A 24599-nucleotide genomic window follows, 5' to 3' on the forward strand; every position below is an offset into this window, starting at 1 on the left:
GAATGCATCACATTTTATTATTATTTCTTCTGTTTCGCTTTTCATATCAGCGAGTGGGAAATGAAGACTTTCCCCCTCCCCCCCTTTTGTCCACATCTCCGTCAATCCACATATTTAACTACCATTAACAGTGGTTTAAACAACAGTAAGTAATGAATTCAACTTTTCTTTTGCCTTCCTTCAGCCATGAGACCCAACTCAGCCCAGTCACTGCAGCCCAAATGGACGCCTCCTGCATCCGGACTTAACTGTGCTCATTGTCTGAGTGACCTAGTCCATGTTTATCAGAGGCTACTGTTTGCCTTTTGGTTTATACATCTTGTCTCCTAACTAAGCTGTTATCACCTAAAATACAGGAGTGGCTCTTTCAACCCACCTGGTCTGAAAAGGTCAGTTAGGGTTGAGAACAATACGCATTGATAGGCACCGAAAACATGTCTTTTATGATGTACATTGATCTGCTAGGCTTTTGACTTAGAGGCTTGTTTTCTAAATTCATCTTTGTACCATTAGCCCTTCCCATAATGCCATGCATGGGGGTCCAGCCCAGGATCCTTCATGGTGAGAGCCAGTCAAAACCGATCTGCACCCCCTGGTTCTTAATTCTCTCTCATATATTCTATTTTTTTGTCTTTTGAGGGCCACACCTGCAGCATATGGAGGTTCCCAGGCTAGGGGTCTAATTGGAGCTGTTGCTGCGGGTCTACACCACAGTCACAGCAACGCCAGATCCAAGCCATGTGTGTGAACTACACCACAGCTCAGCTCACAGCAACACCAGATCCTTAAGCCCCTGAGCAAGGCCAGGGATCAAACCTGCAACCTCATGGTTCCTAGTTGGATTTGTTTCCACTGTGCCACAACGGGAACTCCTCTTTCATACATTCTTAATTCTCTCTCACTATAAACCCTCACATGTCTTCTCTGCCTTCATGGCATATGACTGAGGGATCTCTTTTCTGTCTGCTAAGGCTTTTATTTTATTTTATTTTATTTATTTATTTTGTCTTTTTGCCATTTCTTGGGTCGCTCCCGTGGCATATGGAGGTTCCCAGGCTAGAGATCAAATCAGAGCTAGAGCCACTGGCCTATGCCAGAGCCACAGCAACGTGGGATCTGAGCCGCATCTGCAACCTACACCACAGCTCACAGCAACACCGGATCCTTAACCCACTGAGCAAGGCCAGGGATTGAACCCGCAACCTCATGGTTCCTAGTCAGATTCATTAACCACTGAGCCACAACGGGAACTCCCTCTGCTAAGGTTTTTAAATTCTAAAGCTATACCCCCAAAGAATCCAGCTTCCAGGTTTGGGCAGGTGAAGGCTCACTCTATGACAGTTGGGAAGAACACTCCCCACTGGATTGAGAATGTCTACACTGGGCACACACTTGTGGCTGCTCTTTAGAAGCATGGTCCTCTCCTCCTTCCTCTGCAGACTTTACCAGTTATCTGCATGTGTTTGCCATATGGCCAATGTTTATGTTTAATCCACGGTGATTCTGAAGGGGGTGTGCGTGCATGCACACAAGCAAACAGTATGTTTTTCTGACTAAATTGTAACGTCCTTTTTGCCTGAAATTTCACAGTTCATCAAGCACGATGCTCTAAATATTATGTTTATTCAGGGAATGTGACTGATTGGCTGAAACTTATTAACACATGTTAGCAGGATGTGAACTCCTGTATCTGGGAGATAATGGATTAAGCCCAGAGGTATTTCTTACTATTGCCATGTGAGCTGCAGACATGACCTAAACTGATGGTGTAGAGTAGGGTTATCTTTCCAAGAGGAGGCTGAGCAAGGGCTGCCTACTCTCTCTGGCTTGATGAGGATACTGCTTCTTGCAACAAGGGTGCGGAGGATAGCTGTTGACTACAATGCCAAGTTTGCCTCTTTCCCACATGGAGATGTGAGTTCAACCATGCTTAGAGCGACTCTGAGAACTTGCCTACAATGCACTTCTGCCCTCATGCCTCTCCTTCACCTGACTGCCTCCTTCTTATCTTCTCCAGGCCTCAGTTTGGAAATATCTTCCTCTAACACCCAGTTCTGGTTCCCCTTGCAAGCTCCCCTGGCTTGCTGTCTTTGGCCCTCCCAGAGCATTCTGTATCTTGTTTTGCAACTGCCTATGTGCATGCTGGTCTCCACATAGGCCACGATCTCCTTGAAGGCAAAGGTTGTTTCTCACGCCCAGCAATCTCTCGCCCCCGGCCCCGATGGCAGACCTTCTTGCTGAGGTGGGGAACCAATGCATCTAAGTGGCCTCACAAAAAGCCCTCCACAATGCTCAACAGAAAGGAAACCAAATACTTCTCGGATGTCTCACATTTAATGCCAAGCTATATTTAACAGATTGCAGATCAATTTTTCTGCCTCTTATTGAGAAAAAATAATGGGAGACTAAGAAGCCTGAAGGCCTGAAGGGAAAAGCCTCCGATGTTACTAGGCAGAAGAGGCCCAAGACCGCCACGCTAACTCCAGAGTCAGGTGCCTTTGGGAGCACCAGGAACACCCAGGTGTCCTAGGCAGACCCTACCCACAGAGCAGTGTGAAGGCCACCTGCCGGTCACTTTTTTTCCTTCGGCACTGATGTTTCAGTATTAAAGTACTGACATGCTGTCTTAAAAAGAGATACAAATATCTAGGACGGTTTTGCAAATATAACCAATTAGGAGATGAAAGAATGCTCTTGGGTAAGTTGGCTTAATGCAAACTGAAGGGAAGCACTGTACCCCAAAATAAAGGGTGAACTGAGAACCTGGGAGGGTGGATTTGGGCAGTCTTGAGCTCAAACAAGAAGTGAGATCAGAAGAGGAGTAGGGGTAAAAGTGACTCTCAAGCTGCTTTTTTAGAATTAAAGCGTGTCTTTCCAGAGAAATGAAGGGCTTGTTTATGAGGTTATTTTCTATTTAACATAATATTCTGTGATGTTGGTTAGGAGTGACATTCTTTTTACTGTCAGGAAGTGGCTTCCACAGTGAATGCTTCCCCTCTCTCGTCGTGGCTCCAGTGTGTGCACTGTCTACACAGCGAGACGGAGGCGGCTCTCTTATTAGTGCTGTGGCACCAGGTCCAGCTTTCCTATCTCCTGAAGTGTAGACCAGCCAAGCAAGATGCTATCTCAGACCTTATTTGACCAAAAAGAACCGAACGTACTAATCTGAAGTAAAGAGTAAGAAAACAAAAACATCTCTCAAACATCCATAAACCTGTGAGGTCTGCCATTTTTTGGGAACATCAAGGCTGGCTGGTTTAATTAACATAAAACTGTCAGCAACTTTTATTAGGCTGATAAGGGAAATGCTTCCTTTGAAGTCTGTCCCGTCCACTGATTGACATTCCACACAGACTAGGCAAGCAGTAGAGATGGCACTGTTACATAAAGAAAGGATGTGATTCTTGAATGTGAAAAGGCTGTACCAGGGACAAACCACAGATGGATTTGAAATTTAACAGTTTGGTGAGACAGGACAGTTGGACTAAAAAAAAAAAAAGTGAAAAAAAGAAATCACTGCCTTAATACTTTCACCCGAATCCTTTCCATATCTATTTAGGTCTGTTTTCTCTTTATGTTCCAGGAATATTATCATTAAAAATGTTAGTTAATTTCTCATAATCAGTATTCTTCAGTGTAACCAGTCCTTCAAAGGAAAGATAAAGGAAAGCCCCATAAATACTACACTTAATATTGAGTAAACAAAATAGTAAATTTCCAACAGACTATTAATAGAGGCTTCTAAATTTTTTAAAGGCTAATTTACAGGCAAATTATAAGGAGACTCCCAGAGAAGATGATTTTAAGTTATAACGCCTGTCAAATTCTTTTGTTCCCTTTGTCTTTGGAGGATTTGGATCAAGAGCAGAGGAAGAGAAGCTTGCTTCCAGCCATTTCTAAAAGTGCTCAAAATGCCTACAGAACCCAACTTTTGCCATCCAACTCAGAGACAGTCGTTACCGAACAGGAAACAACCTGTTTCCTGAGGACTCATTTCTATGCTGCATGAAATCATCTAGAATCTTCCCACAAAGCCTTACCTTATGGGAGTTTCAGTTCAAGTTTGCATCAGTTATGAGGCTTGGGGGTTCCTGCAACCATGACAAAGGTAGTATGGATACAGAATGAATCAGTGCCCAGGAACTTGGGAATGTTCTGGGGGTCCTTGAGAAACATGTATCTTGCAACTCTGCAACCTACTATATAGCATTTTTAGAAACCAAAGTCTCTAAAGAAGGCTTCAGGGCGTGGCACGATTGCCTCTGGCATATTCTGAAATTTCCAATGGCACAGACAACTCATGGAGCAGAGGCCATGGACACTACAAGAACCCAAATCCCTGGCATTACTGGGAACTCTTCCTGGGTCTTTCAGAAACGTCTGAACCTGGACCCAAACCTACAGTTTAGGCTGTGTGGATGCCACCAGCCAAGCTCCCTCTTCTGCAGAGACGATGCTGGGCTGAAAGAGCCATCGTCTTTTGATAGTTCTCCAATCTGGGTGGCTATAATTTGAAAGCAACTGCTGGCTTTTTTCTTTTTGTGTTTAAAAGAGGATACTGACACTGAGAAAAAACTCCTGAGCAAAGGATAACATTCCCAGACGTCCCTAATGATAGAAGAGACCACCTCTTCTGGTTCTTAGTGTTAACGAGACCTTTTTAATAAAACATTAAATGAAGTGCTTATGACAAGGACGTTTCTTCCTGAGGAAATCATCCAAATTCTCTTCACTAGTTTTCATTTCTCTCCTCTTTGTATTTGCAAAACTCCTCTCTACTGATCTTAGGTCACGCTTTGGAGCCTAAGACCTGCTTCTTGACTGTGAGCTGTAAAAGAACAGGGGGTTTCTCTTGATTTTACCTTTCTTATCTTCTGCCTTTTCCTCCAGAGGTGGTGCTTTTTCAGCTACAGAGCCATTCCCTTCTTCAGTTTTTACTATATTTTCCTCTCGGGTAGACTCCTCTCCGATGGGTATCATGTGCCCGTTTGAATTTTCAAAGTTAACTGTTACATCTCCATCTAGAAATGGGGAGAGAAACACCTAGATGTCTAACTTGATGGCTTTCGTAAAACCCAGTTTTCCAGCTACAAGACTGTAGGGCTCAGGTTTATGTTTCCGACCTGGGGACCCAATACATCCTGTACTGTTCCACCGTGTTTTACTGAATAATTCACTTAAAGGGAAGAGCTGGGAAATTCCTAGTCTTGGGGCAAGCAGCTATGGAGGGGGTGCCAGGTGCCATCTCAAGACAGAAAGAACGATTAACCTAATGATAAAATATCCCTGGGCAGCAGAGTCCCTCTCTTCTTGGGCTTAGTTTTGGTTGAAGTCAACACTTAGGAGTCTCTCTGTCATTCAGAAACTGAACCGTAAAAGGAGGAATCTGAAAAATCGAACAAATATTTTAACAAGCACCAAAACACAAGGCGAATGCAAATACACAAATAACATGAAATGCAACCACACACACAAATGATTAGTGGGAGATGAACATTTCCAAGCACCACTGTCTCCAGAATATTACATCTATGACTTGTATTACATATTAACTTTACATAGGACGATAGCTGCTACTTAACTCAGAAAAAGATCATAGTAAGGCTAATGGTATTTTCATTTTCTTGTTTATTGAAATATTAAAATATACTCAGGGAATTGTGACATATAGTTGACCAAATAGTCTTTAAATTCAACTAAGCATAGTTTGAAAACATTAGGGAAAAAATGTAAAAAAAAAAAAAAGTAATTACAGAAGAATTTTAAAAATCACAACAGAAATTAAAATGTACTGTTATCTAAATCACAGATAACTACTTGTAACACCTCAGAACTTTATAATTCCTAGGAGTTTCTAAGGTGAAAGAGATTTTGCAGAAACTTAATGCTTGAAAACTTAACCTTAATTTGTTTCCGGGAAACTTTTAAGGGGCTTTATTACCATTGAAAAAGAAATATTAATGACGTGAAGTTTTTACTTAGCACTTAAAGAAATGAATGATTAGAGATGATTTTATAAAATTTTTTATTAATCTTATTTTGTCAATCATTCTAAAATGGAGACCTTCTCCCAGTTTTTCATTCAATGGGATTGAATTGCTTTGGCTCAACAATAAAATCTACTGGCCTTTTTGACAAAAAAAAAAAAAACCATGGCATTTTAATAAGCAAAATATATATCATGGAATTATGCTTAAAATGAACAAACAATTGTTCCTTAGTCACTTAACTTCCAAGTACCTATAATCTGATTCCTCTATAAAACTAAAATAGACAATAATTGAAGGCAATGCTATCACAAGTAAATCTTAATTATATCAATAAAATCAAGTTAGTGATTTTTTTAAAAATTATACAACAAACCAGAAGGAAAACCAAAGATTCTTAGTTCTTATTACTGGATCCCAAGAAATTTGCTATAAAAAAAGAGGGAGAGGAGACACAATATAATGTACAGGTATTACATTCAGAAAAATAAAAAATAATATGAGTGGAAAATTCCAGACGAAATAGAAAAACCACTTTTTTATATAAAAATCCTCAGTTTTTAGGTAACCCAAATATAAATTTATCTTTGTTTTCTATGACTTTAGTTGGTAATAAAAACATGTTGAAGTCATGTTAATGACAATTTAATTCTATTTTAACTATTATTACGTTAAAAGTTCTTGAGTGGGCTAAATAACTAATTGTTAACATTTAGAACAAAAAAGCTAGAGAGAACATTAAATAACTGTGGCACAAAAAGAAACTGAATCATCACATGATAGGAAGAGTCAACAATGTAGAAGGATACTTCCTCTGAGATATGAACTAACTAAAAAAGGGAGCTGTGTCTATAATAAACATGAAATTCAAGAATAAAACAGAAGAGAACTGAAATTATTAATAATTAACTGCTGTGCATATGGAAAAGGTTTTCTAGTTTTGTGTATGACTTTAGAATGAAAATAAGTCCTTGATATGGTTTACGTAAGTAAAACATAAGCTCAGCAAGGGAAAGCAAGACAAGATATAGAGCGAGGCTGCAGGTTTTGGTGAGATTCCGACAGAAGCATTGGTATGCAAAGGAAGAAGAAAACTCAAAAAAGAAGAGCTGTAAGCTTGAAGTAAACCAAGAGAAAGTGCACAGAAACAAGTGGTTAAATAAGGAACATCAGCGTAGGCGGCATTCCCTCTTTCTGGTAAACAGGTGTATTGGGGATAAAGTTAACAGAGGAAGAGAGATAAGGAGAAAATCATGTAAGAACAGAAAGGGAGTGACTCATTAGAAGGTTAAAAAGGATGCCACGGGAGAAAAAGAAAGGAAGCAGATAAGCAGGTAAAAACATCTACATGCCTTCACGTAGATAAAGCTAAGGGATAAGATGGAAGGAAAGAATCCCTAGATAAGGACTGAACTTAGACTAGACCATGCGCTTCTCAGGAGAGAAGACTAATCACTGAACTTTTAAAGTGAGATTTTGGTGCAAAGAAGGTCATCTAAAAGGAAGAAAAAGAGCTGGGAGTGAGGGTTTGGGGTGGGGTGGGGTGGGGTGAGGTCAAACCCAGGGTAGCTGGTGGTGTTTTAAAAGTCTTTTTGGCTCACTGAATGAAAGGGCATAATTGACAAACTGTCAAGAGCTAAGCCAAGGTCACAGACATCAAGGCAAAGAATGACTCTTCCCTGGCAGAAGAGAGGAGGCTGTCACCACGCACAGCAGCTCCCAGTCTCTGGCTAGAGCCGAAAACAGACCCAAAATTCTCAAGATAATTGTTTTCGGAAAAATGACAGAAATGTATTCTGTCCAGCTCTTGGCTGAAAATGTGGAAGGACTCTATTTACTACAAACCTCACCGGAAACTTCTAGGTGTTAAGGTAATTTCTATAGTTCTATAGAAGGACCATGCAAAAAGCAGAAAGTGAAACTCAGCAACTGATGAAATGCCAAACATTAAACCTACTACACTATGTTTTGGTTAAAGATTTTTTTTTTAATGTTTTAAAACTTTTAATGTTCATTCTGCAAACGTTAAATAAAAAGACCAAATGGAGTTAGATTTCCAGAAAGTAAGTATATGAAATTATAATCCATCTTGCAAATAGTTTAACAGATGAGGCACCATAAAAACGAAGCAATACTAAGCTTTTCTTTAAATTGACCACTGCCACTTGTTTTTAGAAAAAAGTAAATGCTTCTCTAGCTACAATTTTGGATATGATTTTGGATAAAAGAGAGGCTTTTAGTCTCTATCTTTAATACTCATTAACAGTTTCAATCATCATTTTTTCCATTTTTTTTAATCTTTCTTTAAAAAGTTTCCAAATAAAGGAAACCAAACCAGTCCACTGGCCCAACTCCAGCCCTGAGCTTTCGGTGGACTTGTAGTTTCTCTGCATCCTCCAGAGAGATTAGAGGAGAGGCAGACTTTGATACTGCAAGCCCACCTTCAAGTACACAAACATCAAGGGTGTACTTTTTTCTTTTTCCTTTTTAGGGCCACACCCGTGGTATATGGAGGTTCCCAGGCTAGGGGTTGAATCAGAGCTGTAGCTGCTGACCCATGCCACAGCCACAGCAACGCCAGATCTGAGCTGCATCTGAGACCTATAGCACAGCTTGCAGCAATGCTGGATGTTTAAGTCACTGATCAAGGCCAGAGATCAAACCCGCGTGCTTGTGGATACTAGTAGGGTTCGTAACTCACTGAGCCACAATGGGAACTCCCAAGTATGTGCATTTTTTTATTGCTAAAAGTCCCAGGCATGAGATGAATAGCTTCAAGGTAATAGAAAACTAGGGAATAAAGTTCATTCATAAAATGGAGAAAAGTATAAGTCAGAAATTGAAGTTGAATACTTAAAATTACGAGGGCCCCCCAAAAATGGTACTATTTACTTAAGAATTCCTAATTTTTTTGAAGCAAGAGTAAACTAGCAAAGCATCTCCTCTGGAATTATTCAGATGTTGGAAAAAGTGTGTCATTTGGGTTTACAAATGGTGAATATGCCAAAAGATGTTAAGCTCTTTGCAAGGAACATATATTGGGAAAAGAGAAGTGCTATTATTTCAATTCCAAATTAACAGCCTTATATTTGTGCAACCATAAAAGTACAATAATAATATTTTACCCCAGTAAATGTTCCGGGGGTGGGGTGAGGGAAGGCATGAGATAAAACAAACATTTCCTTTAGCTTTAGGGTGATGGGAGCAATGAAAATTATTTGGTATTACTCAGAGAGAGAAAAACCAATCTTTGCAACATCTGTTGAGGGTCTATCTCAGTTTCTACCTAATCTGTGTCTTTTTGAGCAAGATTCCCCCTTAGGAAGAGAGAGAAAAAGGGAAGGAGATTAGAGGTAGAGGGAAAAATACTTAGAAATAATAACGGTTAGTGAAAAGGTGAGAGATAGGTAGACTCAAAGAAATGTAAAGAGAACAATGCTGAGAAAGTTACTGAAGAGAATGCATAAAGTGGATTAATTTAACCTGCCCAGTCATGCCTTATTGACTGTATATTTCAGTATATGATAGATTATAAAGGACAAGACGTATGTTTATCACCTCTTTCCTTTCCCTTTTCTTTTACTGGCAGACTTAAGAAACCAAAGGGCAGGAGCTGTGTTAAAACTTTGCATTGATTCAAACAACTAAGTTTTCTTATATAGAAAGATCAAAGCTCAAGAACAAAGAAGAGAAGGAGTCATGTAAGCATTTGTATCTTATCTCTATCTCCAGCCACAGAGTAGCTTTGTAAAGATTTAGGTTTAAGGTGACATACGGTGAAGGATTCACCAAAAAAGTCATTGAATTTCTTCTCTAGAATACCTCAGATTCTCTGCAGCCAACAAAGGCATTCTGAATTAAAGCAAGATTCTTGGAGTGCAATACTCACTGCTTTATCTCCCAAAGACCATGATCACCTTAAATTTCAAAAGAAAATGAGAGAAAGACCAAAGAATGAAGGATCACATTATTTCAAATGTATGATTAATTTCCTCACCTTGATCAGGCAATTCCTTAAGAACTCCCCTTCTTATCAGCTCCTCTCTACTTTGTCTTGTGGAAATCTTCCTTTCTAATACTTTCAAAAAGAACAAGCACAAGTAAGAATCAAGTCATTGCTTACAATAATTATGAACAATATTTCAAGTAGACTTGAGCGCATTCGTTCTGTTCACTTGTGGCCTCAAACCCCAGTTTTTCTAGTTGCCAAGCAAACCATGTGAGTAGAGTCAACATAAGCAGGACAGGGCAAGTGACCCTAGCCCACCATTTGCCTAGACACTGAGCCTCATCTTCCAAACAACGGCATTTGGACAGGAATCCGGACACAATACCTCATGTCCACTACAGAGGACCTAGGCTCCTTCATACTTGCAAATAGTCCTTCCTTTAGTAATGATGCATTCTAAAATACAGGCTTCTATGCATGTGCAATATAGGTAGAGGATATGCATGCTGACATGAAAAACAAACTTTCGGAATTCCCGTTGTGGTGCAGTGGTTAACGAATCCGACTAGGAACCATGAGGTGGCGGGTTCGATCCCTGGCCTTGCCCAGTGGGTTGAGGATCCGGCGTTGCCGTGAGCTGTGGTGTAGCTTACAGATGCGGCTCGGATCCCGCGTTGCTGTGGCTCTGGCGTAGGCCGGTGGCTTTGGCTCCGATTAGACCCCTAGCCTGGGAGCCTCCATATGCCGTGGGAGCAGCCAAAAAAAAAAAGACAAAAATAAACAAACAAACCAAACAAACAAACTTTCAGTAGATACTCGGGGAACTCATCTGAATCCCAGACAGAAGGGACTACTGTTCTAGTGTTTTCTTTCTCACACTGCTGATCACAAAAGTCCAACGTAGCAGGTTTCTATAATTCTTTTCCTTGCCATACTCACAAGCTCTAGAGGGTTATGATGTATCCCCTGACAAATCCCCAGTCTTGGAAGGACGGAGTTAATTCATGTTTTCATAACATGGAAAGGGATGGGAATCTCAACACTGATTCTTTCTTCTTCGGAAAGAAATTGAAATTCCCAGGACAACTTCAGCATGGAGCTTAGGAGCTCGGGGTGGGACGTCCACAGCATTCACCTCATATGTGTATATTATTAGTTCACAAACACTGTATGTCTATATAACCAGTAGTAGCTCCATTCCCCACTTTCAGGGACCAAGAAGGTGTATAAAGTTAACATAAGGTCATACCATCTACTAGTCCTCTGAGCCAACATTCCTCAAAGTGCATTCTGCCAAACTTTATTCCCTTCAGCTGCCCTGATCAAAAAAGCACCTTGACAAAAAGGGCCAGAAAAGGGGTCTAGTGAGGGCTCTTTGGGAAAAAGGAAAAGTACGTAGCAGAGGGTGGGGAGACTAGATTCTGACCCTCCCTAAAATTCCTACTCCCAGCCTCGTGATCTACAGATCCTGGAGTCGCCCTGGACAATCTCAAGACCTGAGTGAAATTCCATTACCCCACACCACACTGTGACACATACAAACAGAACTTGTGATAATATTAAAAACATGTCCGGGTGGGGGTGCTCCAGGTGGACTGAAGCAAGGACCATGGAGAGGGAGAGAGGGGCAGGTAGGGGAATGCCTTGGGCTGGGAGCTCTGTATTAAGCAATGACAAGAGCCCAGAACAGCAACACTGCATGTCGCTTGAAGAAATGGCCCCTTTTCCTCCTTTTCTGATACCTAGGAATTGTGCATCCTTGTTGTCAGAAGGTCAGAGTAAAGTTTGGTATTTATCACAGATTTCATATGACAATTCATGGATGGAATCTGTTTCCTCCTTCTCCGTGACCTGACTTCATTTATATTTTATTTAGAGCATATGCACTCTTCGTTCTAAGTTTTGTCAAACTTTTTTTTGGCTAGAATGAGAATGTAAACAATGAATGAGTGAGTGAGTGAATGAAAGGTCCAAAGAACGATAATTAACATCGCACTGGGTCACGCAGAGACACTGACAGAAAGCCCCTTCTTCCTTTAGTTTTATTTTATTTTTTATCTTTTTGCTATTTCTTGGGCCGCTCCTGCGGCATATGGAGGTTCCCAGGCTAGGGGTCCAATCAGAGCTGTAGATTCGCCAGAGCCACAGCAACGCAGGATCCGAGCCGAGTCTGCAACCTACACCACAGCTCACGGCAGCAACGCCGGATCCTTAACCCACTGAGCAAGGGCAGGGACCGAACCCGCAACCTCATGGTTCCCAGTGGGATGCGTTAACCACTGCGCCATGATGGGAACTCCCCTTCTTCCTTTAGATCACTCACCCACCCCGATCTCCACCAACCCTTCCAGAAGAAGTAACGACAGCTCCCTGAAAAATTGGTGATATTGGTGGACAAAGTTAACTGGAAGTGGGGGCCAGTGGGAGCTCTTTTACGTAAAAAGAGCGCTGTTACTTTAACGCAGCTTCAAGTTGTTCAAGCTTTTGTCAAAGAGAAAAGAAGCCCCATCAGCTCAGGAATCCAAACCACAATACCCACAACGACAGGGGGCGCTGCTGAGACTGTGCTGGTGGTTCACAAGGACTCTGACCACTGCAGTCTCCCCAGGATGCTACAAACCCATTCGTGCTTGGTTGGAGCTCCGAGGAGAGGCGGGCTTCTGAGACCTCTAGTAGCAGGGCCTCAGCCCCCACTCCTGGGGCTGGGCCCAGAGACCCCCACTGTGCTGCACTAAACTTGAGGATGCAGCCCCGGCTTGAGGATGCTCTGTATCCTGGGAAACTGAAGGCACTGCCCATTCAGAAAACAGTCACTGTGGCTGTCTGCCCCTGGCTCTCAGGAAACAGAGCTTCTAATCATTTGCTGCTCAGGTCAAGTGGCCTAAAACACAAAAGAGCTGTCAGAAGTCCCGGATTCGGGTCCCAGAACTTCCACAATCAGTTGTGTCAAGTTTGGAACTCTAAGTTCCAAGACCTCTGATCCATTATCTGTAAATTATGGGATGGAACTCCAATGACGGCTGAAGGACCATTCATCCTGCTCAAATATTGTGTGATCCTGGGCATTAGTCAAGGCCATTCTGTAATCTCTGCTTTGGATGCTTTTAAATTAGCTTTCATTCTTAAAGCTGAAAAAAAGGAAAAATCATTGGAGAGCCTGGGCATAGCCCCTTGTTGTTTCTGCCTTTCCATTACGGATCCCAGAGGATAATTTAGTTTTAGTGTTAAGTTTTCTGTTGCTTTAATTCTAACTTAATTTCAGCTAAAAAAAAAATCCCTCCTCTTTCTTCCACGTAAATACTGGCGCTCTGAAGCCGCAGCTTGGTTTGCTGCCAAGAATCAGACCCGACAGCTTTGTTCTTTTGCTCCACCTCCTAGGAAGGGGCCCTGATAGGAAAATGCCTTTGGCTATTTGTTTGGTCTTTGGCTGAGGGCATTTTAACACATAATGCAGATAACTGTGTCCCCGGCCAAAGAGAACAAACTGCAGGCGAATAAGCATGGAAGGTATGCTGTTGGGGCACCAAGTTTCAACCACCGCTGCTCCCAGAACAAGTATCTCACTCTTCATCTTTTAAAATATGTGCCTCATGTTTACAGAGTGTCTGTCTGTTTGCAGAACACATTCACTGGACACTTTTTCACAGGCTCAGAAGTGTTTTGCATTGGAATGAATCCGCGAGGTCATTCTAGTCCAGCATGGCCCACAAAGCAAGGGTCCTTTCAGGAACATTCCTGAGATGCGCTCATCTGCCTGAAGACCTTCGGAGGCAGGAGGGGCCCTTTAGGGCAGAGCCCACTCCAGACCTCCCTCACCCTCACTTTCGGGAAGGTATTCCCCATCAGGAGTCAAAATCGCACTCCTTCTCTGTAACTTTGGCCCATTAACCAAGCCCACGCTCCACCCAGCTCTAGACTCCAGCAAGTCATCTGTGAGTGCAAAACAGCATGAGTGACTCTGGGTCCACTCAGAGCAAAGTGGGTTAGGGAAGCCTCCTGGAATCGGATCCCCAGTATCCCTCTCTGCTCTTTGACTCTGAAGCTTACACTAATCTGTGCAACAATGGCAGTAGTGTTGGGTGGGAGGAGTTCTCATTCACACCTGTAGTATAACTAAAATTTTTGCCAGGGAAGAGACTTAGCGGGACATGGATCATTGGATGGGTTTCTCCAAGAAAAGTATAGTTGCCAGTTGAGTAAATGGCTCAGGCATAGTTACGGACTTTCATCCTGATCGAAAAAGCACTTGTGATTTTTATACCAAGGTCAAGTAAAACCGTGATTTCTTTTTTTATTGAAATACAGTTCACTTACATAATTAGATTAGCTTCAGGTGGACAACATACTGATTGAATATTTTTATAGATTACACTCCATTTAAAGTTACTACAAAATAATGGCTATACTTTCTTGTGCTGTACAATATATTCTTGTTGCTTATTTCTTTTATATATAGTAGTTTCTCTCTTTTTGCCTTTCTAGGGCCACACCTGTGGCATTTGGAAGTTCACTGGCTAGGGGTTGAATCGGAGCTGCAGCTGCCAGCCCACACCACAGCCACAGCAATGCGGGTTCCGAGCTGTGTCTGCAACCTACACCACAGCGCATGGCAACGGTGGATACTTAAACCCACTGAGCAAGGCCAGGGATCGAACCCGAGGCCACATGGATACTAGTTGGGTTCATTACGGCTGAGCCACGACGGGAACTCCAGTAGCTTCTATCTCTTAATCTTTATCCCCCTCTTGCCTCCCCTCCCTTCCCTCTCCCCACTGGTAAAGACTAGTTTGTTCTCTCTTTCTGTGACTCTGTTTCTTTTTTGTTCTATTCATTCACTTGTTTTATTTTTTAGACTCCCCATATAAGTGATAACTTACAGTATTTGTCTTTGTCCGACTTATTTCATAAGCATAATATCCTCTAGGCCCATCTACATTGTTGCAAATGGCAGGATTTCATTCTTTTTATAGCTAAGTAGTATTCCATCGTAGATACATACACATCTTCTTTATCCATTCATCTGCTGATGGTCACTTAGGTTGCTTCTTTATTTTGTCCATTGTAAATAATGCTACTATGAACATTGGGGTGTGTGTCTTTCCAAATTAGTGCTTTGGTTTTTACTGGCTATATTCCCAGTAGAGCTGTGATTATATAGTAGTTCTATTTTCAATTTTTTGAGGAATGTCCATACTGTTTTCCATAGTGGCTGCCCCAATTTACATTCCCACCAACAGTGTAGGAGGGCTCCCTATGCTCCATGTTCTTGCCAACATTTGTTATTTGTACAAAACTGTGATTTCCGTTTCATTCCTCAAAATGGGTGAATTATTGTTCTGACAATTCAGTCCTGATTGCAACAGCTCAGGTTCTTCCCTCTAAGAGGCAAAGGAAGCACTGTGTCCCATTTTCCTGATTTCATATCTATACTCTGGTTTTTCAAATATTTGAAAAGGACCAATCTTCCAAAAATTTCCAATGGCTGTCCACAGTCAAGAATATCTCAACTCCTTGGCATGGTCTCCATGCTGCCCCTAGCCCCACCAGGTCCTCTCCTAACCACTCCCCGCTGGCTCTCTCTGCTCCAGCCCCTGTAGCTTCACACCTGAGAAAAACCCCTGCCTGGTGGTCTCTGTCTATACTGGGATGCAAGTTTTCAGACCCCCACATGGCTCATTCCATCACTTCCTTTGAACCTTGGCTCAAAAGTCACCTTATTAGAAGTCCTTTCCCTGCACACCTGATGGAGAATAGCTTGTTCCCCTTCTGATCTTTATCCTTCTTCTTCTTCTTCTTTTTTTTTTTTTTGTCTTTTTGCTATTTCTTTGGGCCTCTCCCGCGGCATATGGAGGTTCCCAGGCTAGGGGTCCAATCGGAGCTGTAGCCACCGGCCTACGCCAGAGCCACAGCAACGTGGGATCGGAGTCGCGTCTGTAACCTACACCACAGCTCATGGCAACGCCGGATCCTTAACCCACTGAGCAAGGGCAGGGACCGAACCCGCAACCTCATGGTTCCTAGTCAGATTCGTTAACCACTGCGCCACGACGGGAACTCCTATCCTTCTTCTTAACCTGCAAAATATGTCATGACCTCTGACATGGGACCTACCACTTTGTGTAAGTGTAGTATCCATGACAACCAGAACTCAGTTCCATTTACTGCCGTATCCCCAACAGTGCTTTGCAGGTTGTTGGCACTCAGAAAAAAATAAGGGGCTGTGTGTCATCTGTTGAAAAGAGAATAAAGTAAAAGAGACTAATAATAAGAATGGTCTTGTTTTCTGACCCTTCCCCCACCTCCTATCTAGGAGAGAGCGAGCGAGGCCTGTGGCAAAACTCAAAGAACAAGAGTCTTCAGTCTTCTGCCCCCTCTGCTGCTTGGCTGGGCCAGCCAAGGGGAAAATCCTCAGCTCTCTGTCCTATGACTTATTTGAAAAAGTCTCTGCCTGTTCTGAAGAAGGGAGGTCACAGTGTGTAGAGGGCAGACATCAGCCAACTAGCAGGGTGTAGCACACGACTGGGCTCATCATAAATTGTAAGTGATTTATGAAGTCCTTCTGGGCACGGAGCCGGCATTCAGGAGAGGAGGCTGGGGCATTTGCCACCAGCTCCTTTCTATGGATGCATGGCCAAGATTTTATATTACTCTGGAAGGATCTGAGAGTAAATCTTGCAGTCAACAAGCCACTTGTGTTTTCTTTTGGCGAGGAAAGAGAGTCCTAATTCTCAATTCTAACACTGTTTAATGTCAGAACAAAATAGAAGAGCAAATAGAAGACCATTAAATAAGCAGACCATGTTATCTTCTTGGTTCTGAGTACTGAATGGCCTTACTGTGAAACTGACAGAAACAGAGGCTGGTCTGTCTTTCATGGAAAGTGTTCTATGCGAGCCTGGCTTTGCTTTACCTCTCCTCAATGGTAGTTACAGAAAACAGAATGTCAAGATACAGTCTCCTTTCTAAAAGATCCTTCACTAAGGCTTAGCTAAGTCTTTCAAGAACTACAACCACCAAAATGCCACCCAACAGGACCTTTAAAAAAATACCTTCCAAAACATCTCAAGAATGTAAGGCAGAGAAATAAAGCCAACGTCTCCATCTCAAAACACTCAGGAGTCTGGCCATTTTCTTGTTTATCCATGCCACTCCCCTCCTCAAGAATCCTACAGCTCCAGAATAAGTCCAAGTCGGCAGAACAGGAGCCAAGCTTTATAAGTGGTCCCCCCAAACCATTCTTCCATTCACTTTTTTTTTTTTTTCCAATTTCACTTTTGCACAAGCCCAGGGTTAAAATCAAACTTCACTTCTTGCCATTTCCCGAACACTTCCTCTGCTCCATTCCTTTGTTTCTTTCTTCTGGAATCAGGCTGTTTCCCTCTCCCACTCTAGGGAAGTCCTCCTAGAATTTCAAGTCCTTCAAATAGCGCCCCCTGCAGGGCGATCTCACTATCCCGGCTGGTGGAATCCATAATAACTCTCTATGCTCTTAGAGGATTTTTGTTCTCTTCCTTTTATGGCAGCACCTGCGGCTTATGGAAGTGCCTGCGCCAGGCGTCGAATTGGAGCTGTAGCTCCCAGCCTACACCACAGCCACAGCCACATTGGACCTGAGCTGTATCTATGGCCTAAGCCGCAGCTTGTGGCAATGCTGGATCCTTAACCCACTGAGCGAGGGCAGGGATTGAACCCGCATCTCACAGAGACAATGTTGGGTCTTTAACCTGCTTTAACCCACAGCAAGAATTCCAATTGGAAAATGTTGTGATACACACACACACACACACACACACACACACATACTTTTTCAGATTCTTTTCCCAAAGGTTATTACCAGATATTGAATATAGTTCCCTACGCTACAAAGTAGATCCTTGTTTTTTATCTGTTTCGTACACAGTAGTCTATATCTGCTAATCCCAAACTCCTAATCTGTCCCTCTCCCCCTTCCTTCCCCTTTGGTAACCGTATGTTTGTTTTCTAACTAGAACACTTTTCAATAACTTCTCTGTGCCTCAGCTTCCTCATCTACAAAACGAGATAATAGCTGCTACCTTCTCATTCTTCTAGAGATTAAATGAGTTAAGTAAATGTTAGACTAGCACCCAGGATCTAGAAAGCACTGAATAAATGTTAGCTCTTACTGTTATTGCTGCTATAGCACTTACTACATTTTTCATTGCAACATGTGCACAGAGTCGCACATTCACGTCTCTAGTCTAAGTTCAAGGAGGGGTTTCTTGTGCATCATTTCATTTCCATCATACCAAGAATGATACTTTGCACAGAGTAGATATTGTGCACTTCAGTCTTTTTTTTTTTTTTTTTTTTTCAGGGAGTGTCCAAGTTGTAGCAACAAGATCCAGGCCCAAGAATTCTGGTGAACAACAGGAAAAGAAGGTGTCTTTTTCTTCTGGATCTGTTAAAACTAGCTGAATAGGAGCCATGGGATGCTGGTAATCAGTCACTTTGCCTCCATAAAAGGAGAGCCTAAGTTTCCCCAAAAAATCAGACAAACAGATAAAAACCCACCAGAAACCAACAGAGGAATACAGACTCAAAAGAAGGAGGCAGGTTCCTAATCTTAGCTTCTAAGGACCTGGATCCAACCATGCCTGAAGGCTGTTAGACCTGGACTTTCAGTTAGTGAACCAATAAGTTCCTTGTTTGCTTAGGACTATTATTATTCATCAGCAGTGAAAAGCTCTAATCAAAAAGATGTGAAAGAGGTGTTTTTTAATGCTGAATTTTCTTCCAGCAGAGGCCAGAGATTCTCCAGGTTTTCAAGGTAGAAATATGAAAGAAAAACTACACAGACCCTCCTTTTCCCCTCTCATGAGCTTGAAACTTGACCAGGCCTTAAGAAAGAGGAAGATGAGTAGGTCTGTTCCTTCTCTTGGGAAATCAATAACACAACTTCCTCCAAAGACCTGAGAGTAATCATCCATTTATTTGGTGCTTAGATAGCATTTTTATATTTATTTTCTCATCAGTCCTCCCAATATTCCTGAAAGACAGGCTAATCAATTATTTACATTTCCCTCAAATAGATAAGGATACCGAGACTGAAAGAGGCCAAACATACTTTCCAGTTGCCTACTCACAATGTGACTGAACCCAAATATGTCTAACCAAAAGCCTACCACTTGCATCCTCTAATGTGAGCTGATAATGACAAAAATTTCAACCTCCTCAGGACAGCCACAACAGTTTCCAATTTTCCTTCAAGATGTGAGACAGAAGAAACCTTTTTAAAGTTAATTTTCTTTTCTATTTTTTTCTTTTTGTCTTTTTATGACTGCACCCATGGCATATGGAGATTCCCAGGCTAGGGGTCGAATGGAGCTGCAGCTGCCGGCCTACACCACAGCCACAGCAACACAGGATCCTTAACCCACTGAGCAAGGCCACACCCTCACGGGTTCTAGTCGGTTTCATTACCACTGAGCCACGATGGTAACTCCCTAAAGTTAATTTTAAATGGGCAATTTTTTAGATGGTGATACATTCTCAGAGCTTATAAAAGGATACAGTAGAAAAATCTCACTTCCTCCCTGCCCCCCACTTCTTCAAACTGAACCTCACTCTTACTCCACAAGAAAACAACCACTTTTATTAGCATCTTGTGTATGTATCCTCCCAGGCTTTCTTAGGCCAATTCAACATTCATTTTAATTTTTCCCTTTTTCATTTTTCAAAACTGTTCACCGTCATTCTTTTTCAGGGGCCAATGTATGTAATACATTGTATGTAATACTTTTAAAACTGCAGGTGACAGAGGGGACAGGAAAAGCTGAGGGGGGAGGGGAGAAGAGGTGATGGCCTTTGTCTTCTGCAAGCAGCAGCAACAGCTGATATCACTGCTGTTTTGGGGCGGGGGGGGGGGAGTGGAAACTGCCATGGTAAATCCATCCAAGGGGACCCGTGGGTTTTATTCCCAAGGGACGAAGGTTCAGTACTAGAACAATGAGCAAGTCCCCGATCCCAGATGGGCCAGGAAGTACAAGTAATCTCAGGAGAGTAATTAGAGGCCAGGGTTTGTGAGCTACGTGAAACACTGCTTGTCCTTCCTTCTTCCAGGCTGACTCGTAAACTCATGAGAGGCTCAAATGCACTAGACAGGTGCTCTGGGCTTCATCCCCTTTAATGAAGAGTTTGTGTGTTTCCATTTCCTGTTTCTTCACATTCGAAGAGAGTCAACCCCAAAAAGGGTGAGACCATGAAAGGCACATGTCTCTAGTCTAAGTCTAATGAGGGGTGTCTTGTGCATCATTTCATTTCTATCACGCCAAGAATGATACATCTGAAATAATGATAATCATCCTTAGGGTCATTCAACTCAAACTCCCCACTAACAGGGCAGAGAACTCACAGAGAAATGAATCTCAGCTCTGAGTGGTGAAGAGGTTTCTCAAATTAGAAGATCATAAACAACACCCAGTAGAGAAGAGGTGTCTAGAGAGACTGCACTTGTAATTCTGATACCCTTCCCGATGATCTGCTATAGGACAGTTTTATCCATTTCAGGGACTCAATGACATTGATTAAAAAGGGACAGTATATCATCTCACCAATGATCAGGCAGCCAAATGACAAAAGAGAGTGAATATGAAAGAGACCTTAGTAATGCTAAACTATCCCGAATTAAGATACTCCCATTTGTTCACATATCCAATTCTACTGCCCAGGATTAAAGGCATGTGAAATTATTTATACTTTAGACCAGTTTTTTTTTTTTTTGAGAGGGTTACATATAATCTTTAAAAGCCTGCTTTTAAAAAAAAAAATTAAAGGGTAACTGATGTAAAATCTTACGTTAGTTTCAAGTATTTAACACCCATTTGATTTAGTTAACCTATGAACAACACATACCGAAACATGACTGACTCAAACGAACAGGTATGACTAACCAGTCTTAGTAGGAAGAGTCAGCAGGTAGCCTCCCAAGTCTGCATTCATTACTTTCATATGGCTACCTAACCAGGACAGGTTTCCTAAGGTGATTAAAAAGTTTGTGCTCTTGAGCATTTTAAACATTCCCCTCTTCTCCCTGCCTTCCTGCCTATGTAAAGAATGTACAGCATCTGTATAGGATAGTATTTCTCTGCAAAACTAGTCCAGGTCTAGACTAAACCAATAAGGAGAAATAACACTTGATTCCTGCCTGACCTGCAGTGATGGGACCAACTAAAGTTTCTATTTTCCAAGGCAAAACACCAAAAATGTTTGGTGTTTGGGGACAAGTACCTTTTCATCATAATTGGAACTACCATGTTTGAAGGTTGACAGCAATGCTAACTCTCCCCTTTGACATAATGCTCCCTTCTCAGTATGCTCTCCTTCCATTCTGTTTCAAAATTTCTCATTATGAAGGTGTTATCAGGTAACTTCAATTCTTCTTCCAGATTGAAAAAGCTAGAAAAGAGACAATGGAAGAATATAGTCTAGCCCTTTAAAAACCACATCTTGAGGAGTTCCCGTCATGGCTGAGTGGTTAATGAATCCGACTAGGAACCATGAGGTTGCGGGTTCCATCCCTGACCTCGCTCAGTGGGTTAAGGATCTGGCAATGCCACGAGCTGTGGTATAGGTTGCAATTGTGGAGTAGGTTGCAGACCTGGCTTGGATCCCCCGTTGCTGCTGTAGCTGTGGTGTAGGCTGGCAGTTACAGCTCTGATTAGACCCCTAGCCTGGGAACCTCCATATGCCATGGGTGCAGCCTTAGAAAAAGACAAAAAATTAAAAAAAAGATTAGTGGCAAGCTCCCAAACTTCTTTATGCCTTAATTTCTGCAGGTGAAAACAGAGGTAGTAAAACTTGACTTGGACATTAGAATGATTAAAACATCTTGTAAACTGTTTGACACACAGTAGGTATCCCATAAATATTAGGTATTTTCTTCCTCCACTTCCACATATATATATCTTTTTGATGATATTCTATTGATATTTTTACCTGAATATGCTTATTGATCTAGAAGGCAGAACAGTGCAGGGGTTAATAATGAAGATTGAAGTCTGGCTTGTGAGGTTCAAATACAGGCTATGCTACTCACAAGCCCCAGAACCTAGGGCAAGGGCAAATTATTTAATTTTTCTGTGCCTCAGTTTATCCACTTTTGAAATGAGGATTGTATCAGCAACCTACCCGTAGAGTAACTGCTGGGATATGAAACATTTAAAACAGCATCCCGGCCTTCAGTAAAAACTCAGCAAGGGTTAGTTATCATTAATATCCATATATCATGTTTTTACTTTAAGTTTAATCCCAAAAAAACTTCAAATGAGTAACTGAAATAAAAGTTATTTTACTTTTTTTTTTTTAGGGCCTCACCCAAGCAAATGGAGGTTCCAAGGCTAGGGTTCGAATTGAAGCTGTAGCCGCTGGCCTATGCCACAGCCACAGCCACGCCAGATCCGAGCTGCATCTGTGACCTACACCACAACTCACGTCAACGCCAAATCCCTAATTGTGGGTTTCACTGAGTGAGACCAGGGACTCAAACTGCATCCTCATGGATACTAATCAGATTCGTTTCCCCTGAGCCAGGACGGGAACTCCAAAGTTATTTTGCTTTTATTAAAAAAAAAAAAACAAAAAAAACAAAAAAAACTACTTCATATACTACACATGTAGCAAATTATACAAATTATTCAACGGGAACATTTTTCAAACCTCATGGCATAGTAACTAAATTTACCTTTTTAGCACTGAACGTAAAAACAACAAGGAAGGACTACATAACGCCAGCAATATGTTAACATCAGATTTAAATAGGTGATTAAATTCTAGCTTGTGGCCCTAACATTTTACATTTGATTCACCGAAGGCTTTCTTTTTACTTTTGGCCATGCCTGTGCCACAGTAGTGACAGTGCTGGATCCTTCACCTGTTGTGCCACAAGGGAACTCCACCTATAATTTTCTTTAAAGACAAATTACAGGGGCTGAGGGGGAGAGGAAATAGGGAATTGTTTAATGAGCAGAGTTTAAGTTTTGCAAGAAGAAAAATGTTCTGGAGATCCGTTGCACAACAATGTAAATATACTTGACACTACTGAACTGTGCACTTAGAAATGGTTCAGATGGTAAATTTTATGTTATGTGCTTTCTACCACAATTTAAAAAGACAAATTAAATTGTAAGATATTTTTGGACTACATTAAGGCTGAGAGCTACATGTCTAGGATGAAAAATAGATCAGAAAGCATTTTCAAAAAATTTTAACTACACTGGTGTATAATGGGTTCACTAACAGTTTTCCAGTATCCAGGCTTCTCTCCAACCATGCTTTTCATTCTCATAGTTCTCACATAGTCTCTCATGCCCTATTTTACAATACGTGGTGAGTAAATGCTTATACTTTAGAATAAAAAACAATTTAAACAGTATCCATGTTAAAACTTAGAGAGTCTGTATTTGGGAGAGCAATTGAAGAAAACTCAGGACAAAAAAAAAAAAAAAGTTATAAGCCTAGATCAGCAAACTCCTTTCAACTAACAAAGAGAAATACAAATTAAAACTATAATTTATATTCCAAGTGGGAGACAAATCAGGAAAATACCTAAGCCAAAAAACAGTTACTTTCCAGGACTTAGTTGTTAGTGATAAAGACCGGATTCGTATCATAGGACGAAAAGAAAAAAACAAAAACAAAACCACAAAGGGAAATAATATGAAAAGGAAATAAAATAATGGACTTTCCTGACATGAATTCTCTGACCCGGGCCAGAAGGAGTTCTGTGGTACCTTTAAAAGTGCTTAAAAGTGGCACCACTCCAAAGGAAAATGAAATTAGGAAATTATCCACCCAAGTAAGGCATATAAACAATCAGATCCTCTTTTAAAACAATACAAAGTCACTATGTCTCATCCCAGTGGAAGAGCTTTTTATTAAAGAATTGACAGCAGCACTGCTCCTTTGCACCACATTCCCCTTAGGAAATAAACGTGGCAAGGAAAAAAAGAAACAAAAGTTAACAACTTAACATTTCACTCTAGTGGATATGATTCTTTTGGAAGTATCTTTTCTACTTAGACACCAGCAAAATCTGATTATTTGGTATAATAGCTAATAGTTCCCAGGGCTCATTTGAGAATGTTTTTATAGAACACTCAGTGAAAGCGCCTTGCTTTATCTGAGTTCATTTTCTCTAGAAGAATCTAAATGCCCCCTGGGAAAGGCTAGAGGCCTGAGATCCTAGTCAGCTCAACAAATTTGAACTTCAAGCTCGGCTTGGATTCAACAAACAGTATCACATTTTCTAGAAGGTACAGGAAACAAAGGAATCTCATCTCCATTTAGAAATAAGATTTTAAGGTTGACATTTATCTACAGAAGGTGGGATATGATGGTTTGGCCATTCATTGTGCAGATGGCTATTATAAACCCGTGATGGAAGGTTTTTCATATTTACAAACCAACTAATTTGAATTATGACTAATATCCAAAAAGTTAGCACTCATATTCCTCTTTCCCACAAGTGGGTTTTATCCCTAAAACCGACCTATAATGAATAATAAATGCTCCATTAAGGAAATAGGTGGGGCCATAATGATTCTTCCCATCCACCTATGAGTAAAAAGACAGAAGCAAGAAAAAAAATCACTCTACTAAGAGAAAAATATGAAGAGGGATACTTAGTCTCCTTCATATTTAAGACA

At 41.4% G+C, this 24599-nt stretch overlaps 1 protein-coding gene across 5 annotated transcripts in view; it reads right to left on the reverse strand.

The window, feature by feature from the left end:
* PHACTR2 (phosphatase and actin regulator 2) overlaps positions 1–24599 on the reverse strand; it is a 279919-nt gene that overhangs the window by 54913 nt on the left and 200407 nt on the right. For 3 of the 5 annotated variants that reach the window (XM_047770043.1, XM_047770038.1, XM_047770040.1), the window contains exons 3-4: positions 9985–10065; positions 4863–5021 (exon numbers count right to left, since the gene is read on the reverse strand). In XM_047770043.1, coding sequence (XP_047625999.1) covers positions 4863–5021; positions 9985–10065 — 240 coding nt within the window. Of the gene's footprint in view, positions 1–4862; positions 5022–9984; positions 10066–16047; positions 16683–24599 lie in introns of those variants that run through there. The other 2 variants (XM_047770042.1, XM_047770039.1) reach the window with 2 other exon arrangements.

Source organism: Phacochoerus africanus, chromosome 2 (assembly GCF_016906955.1).
Source record: "Phacochoerus africanus isolate WHEZ1 chromosome 2, ROS_Pafr_v1, whole genome shotgun sequence".
NCBI classification, from domain to species: domain Eukaryota; kingdom Metazoa; phylum Chordata; class Mammalia; order Artiodactyla; family Suidae; genus Phacochoerus; species Phacochoerus africanus.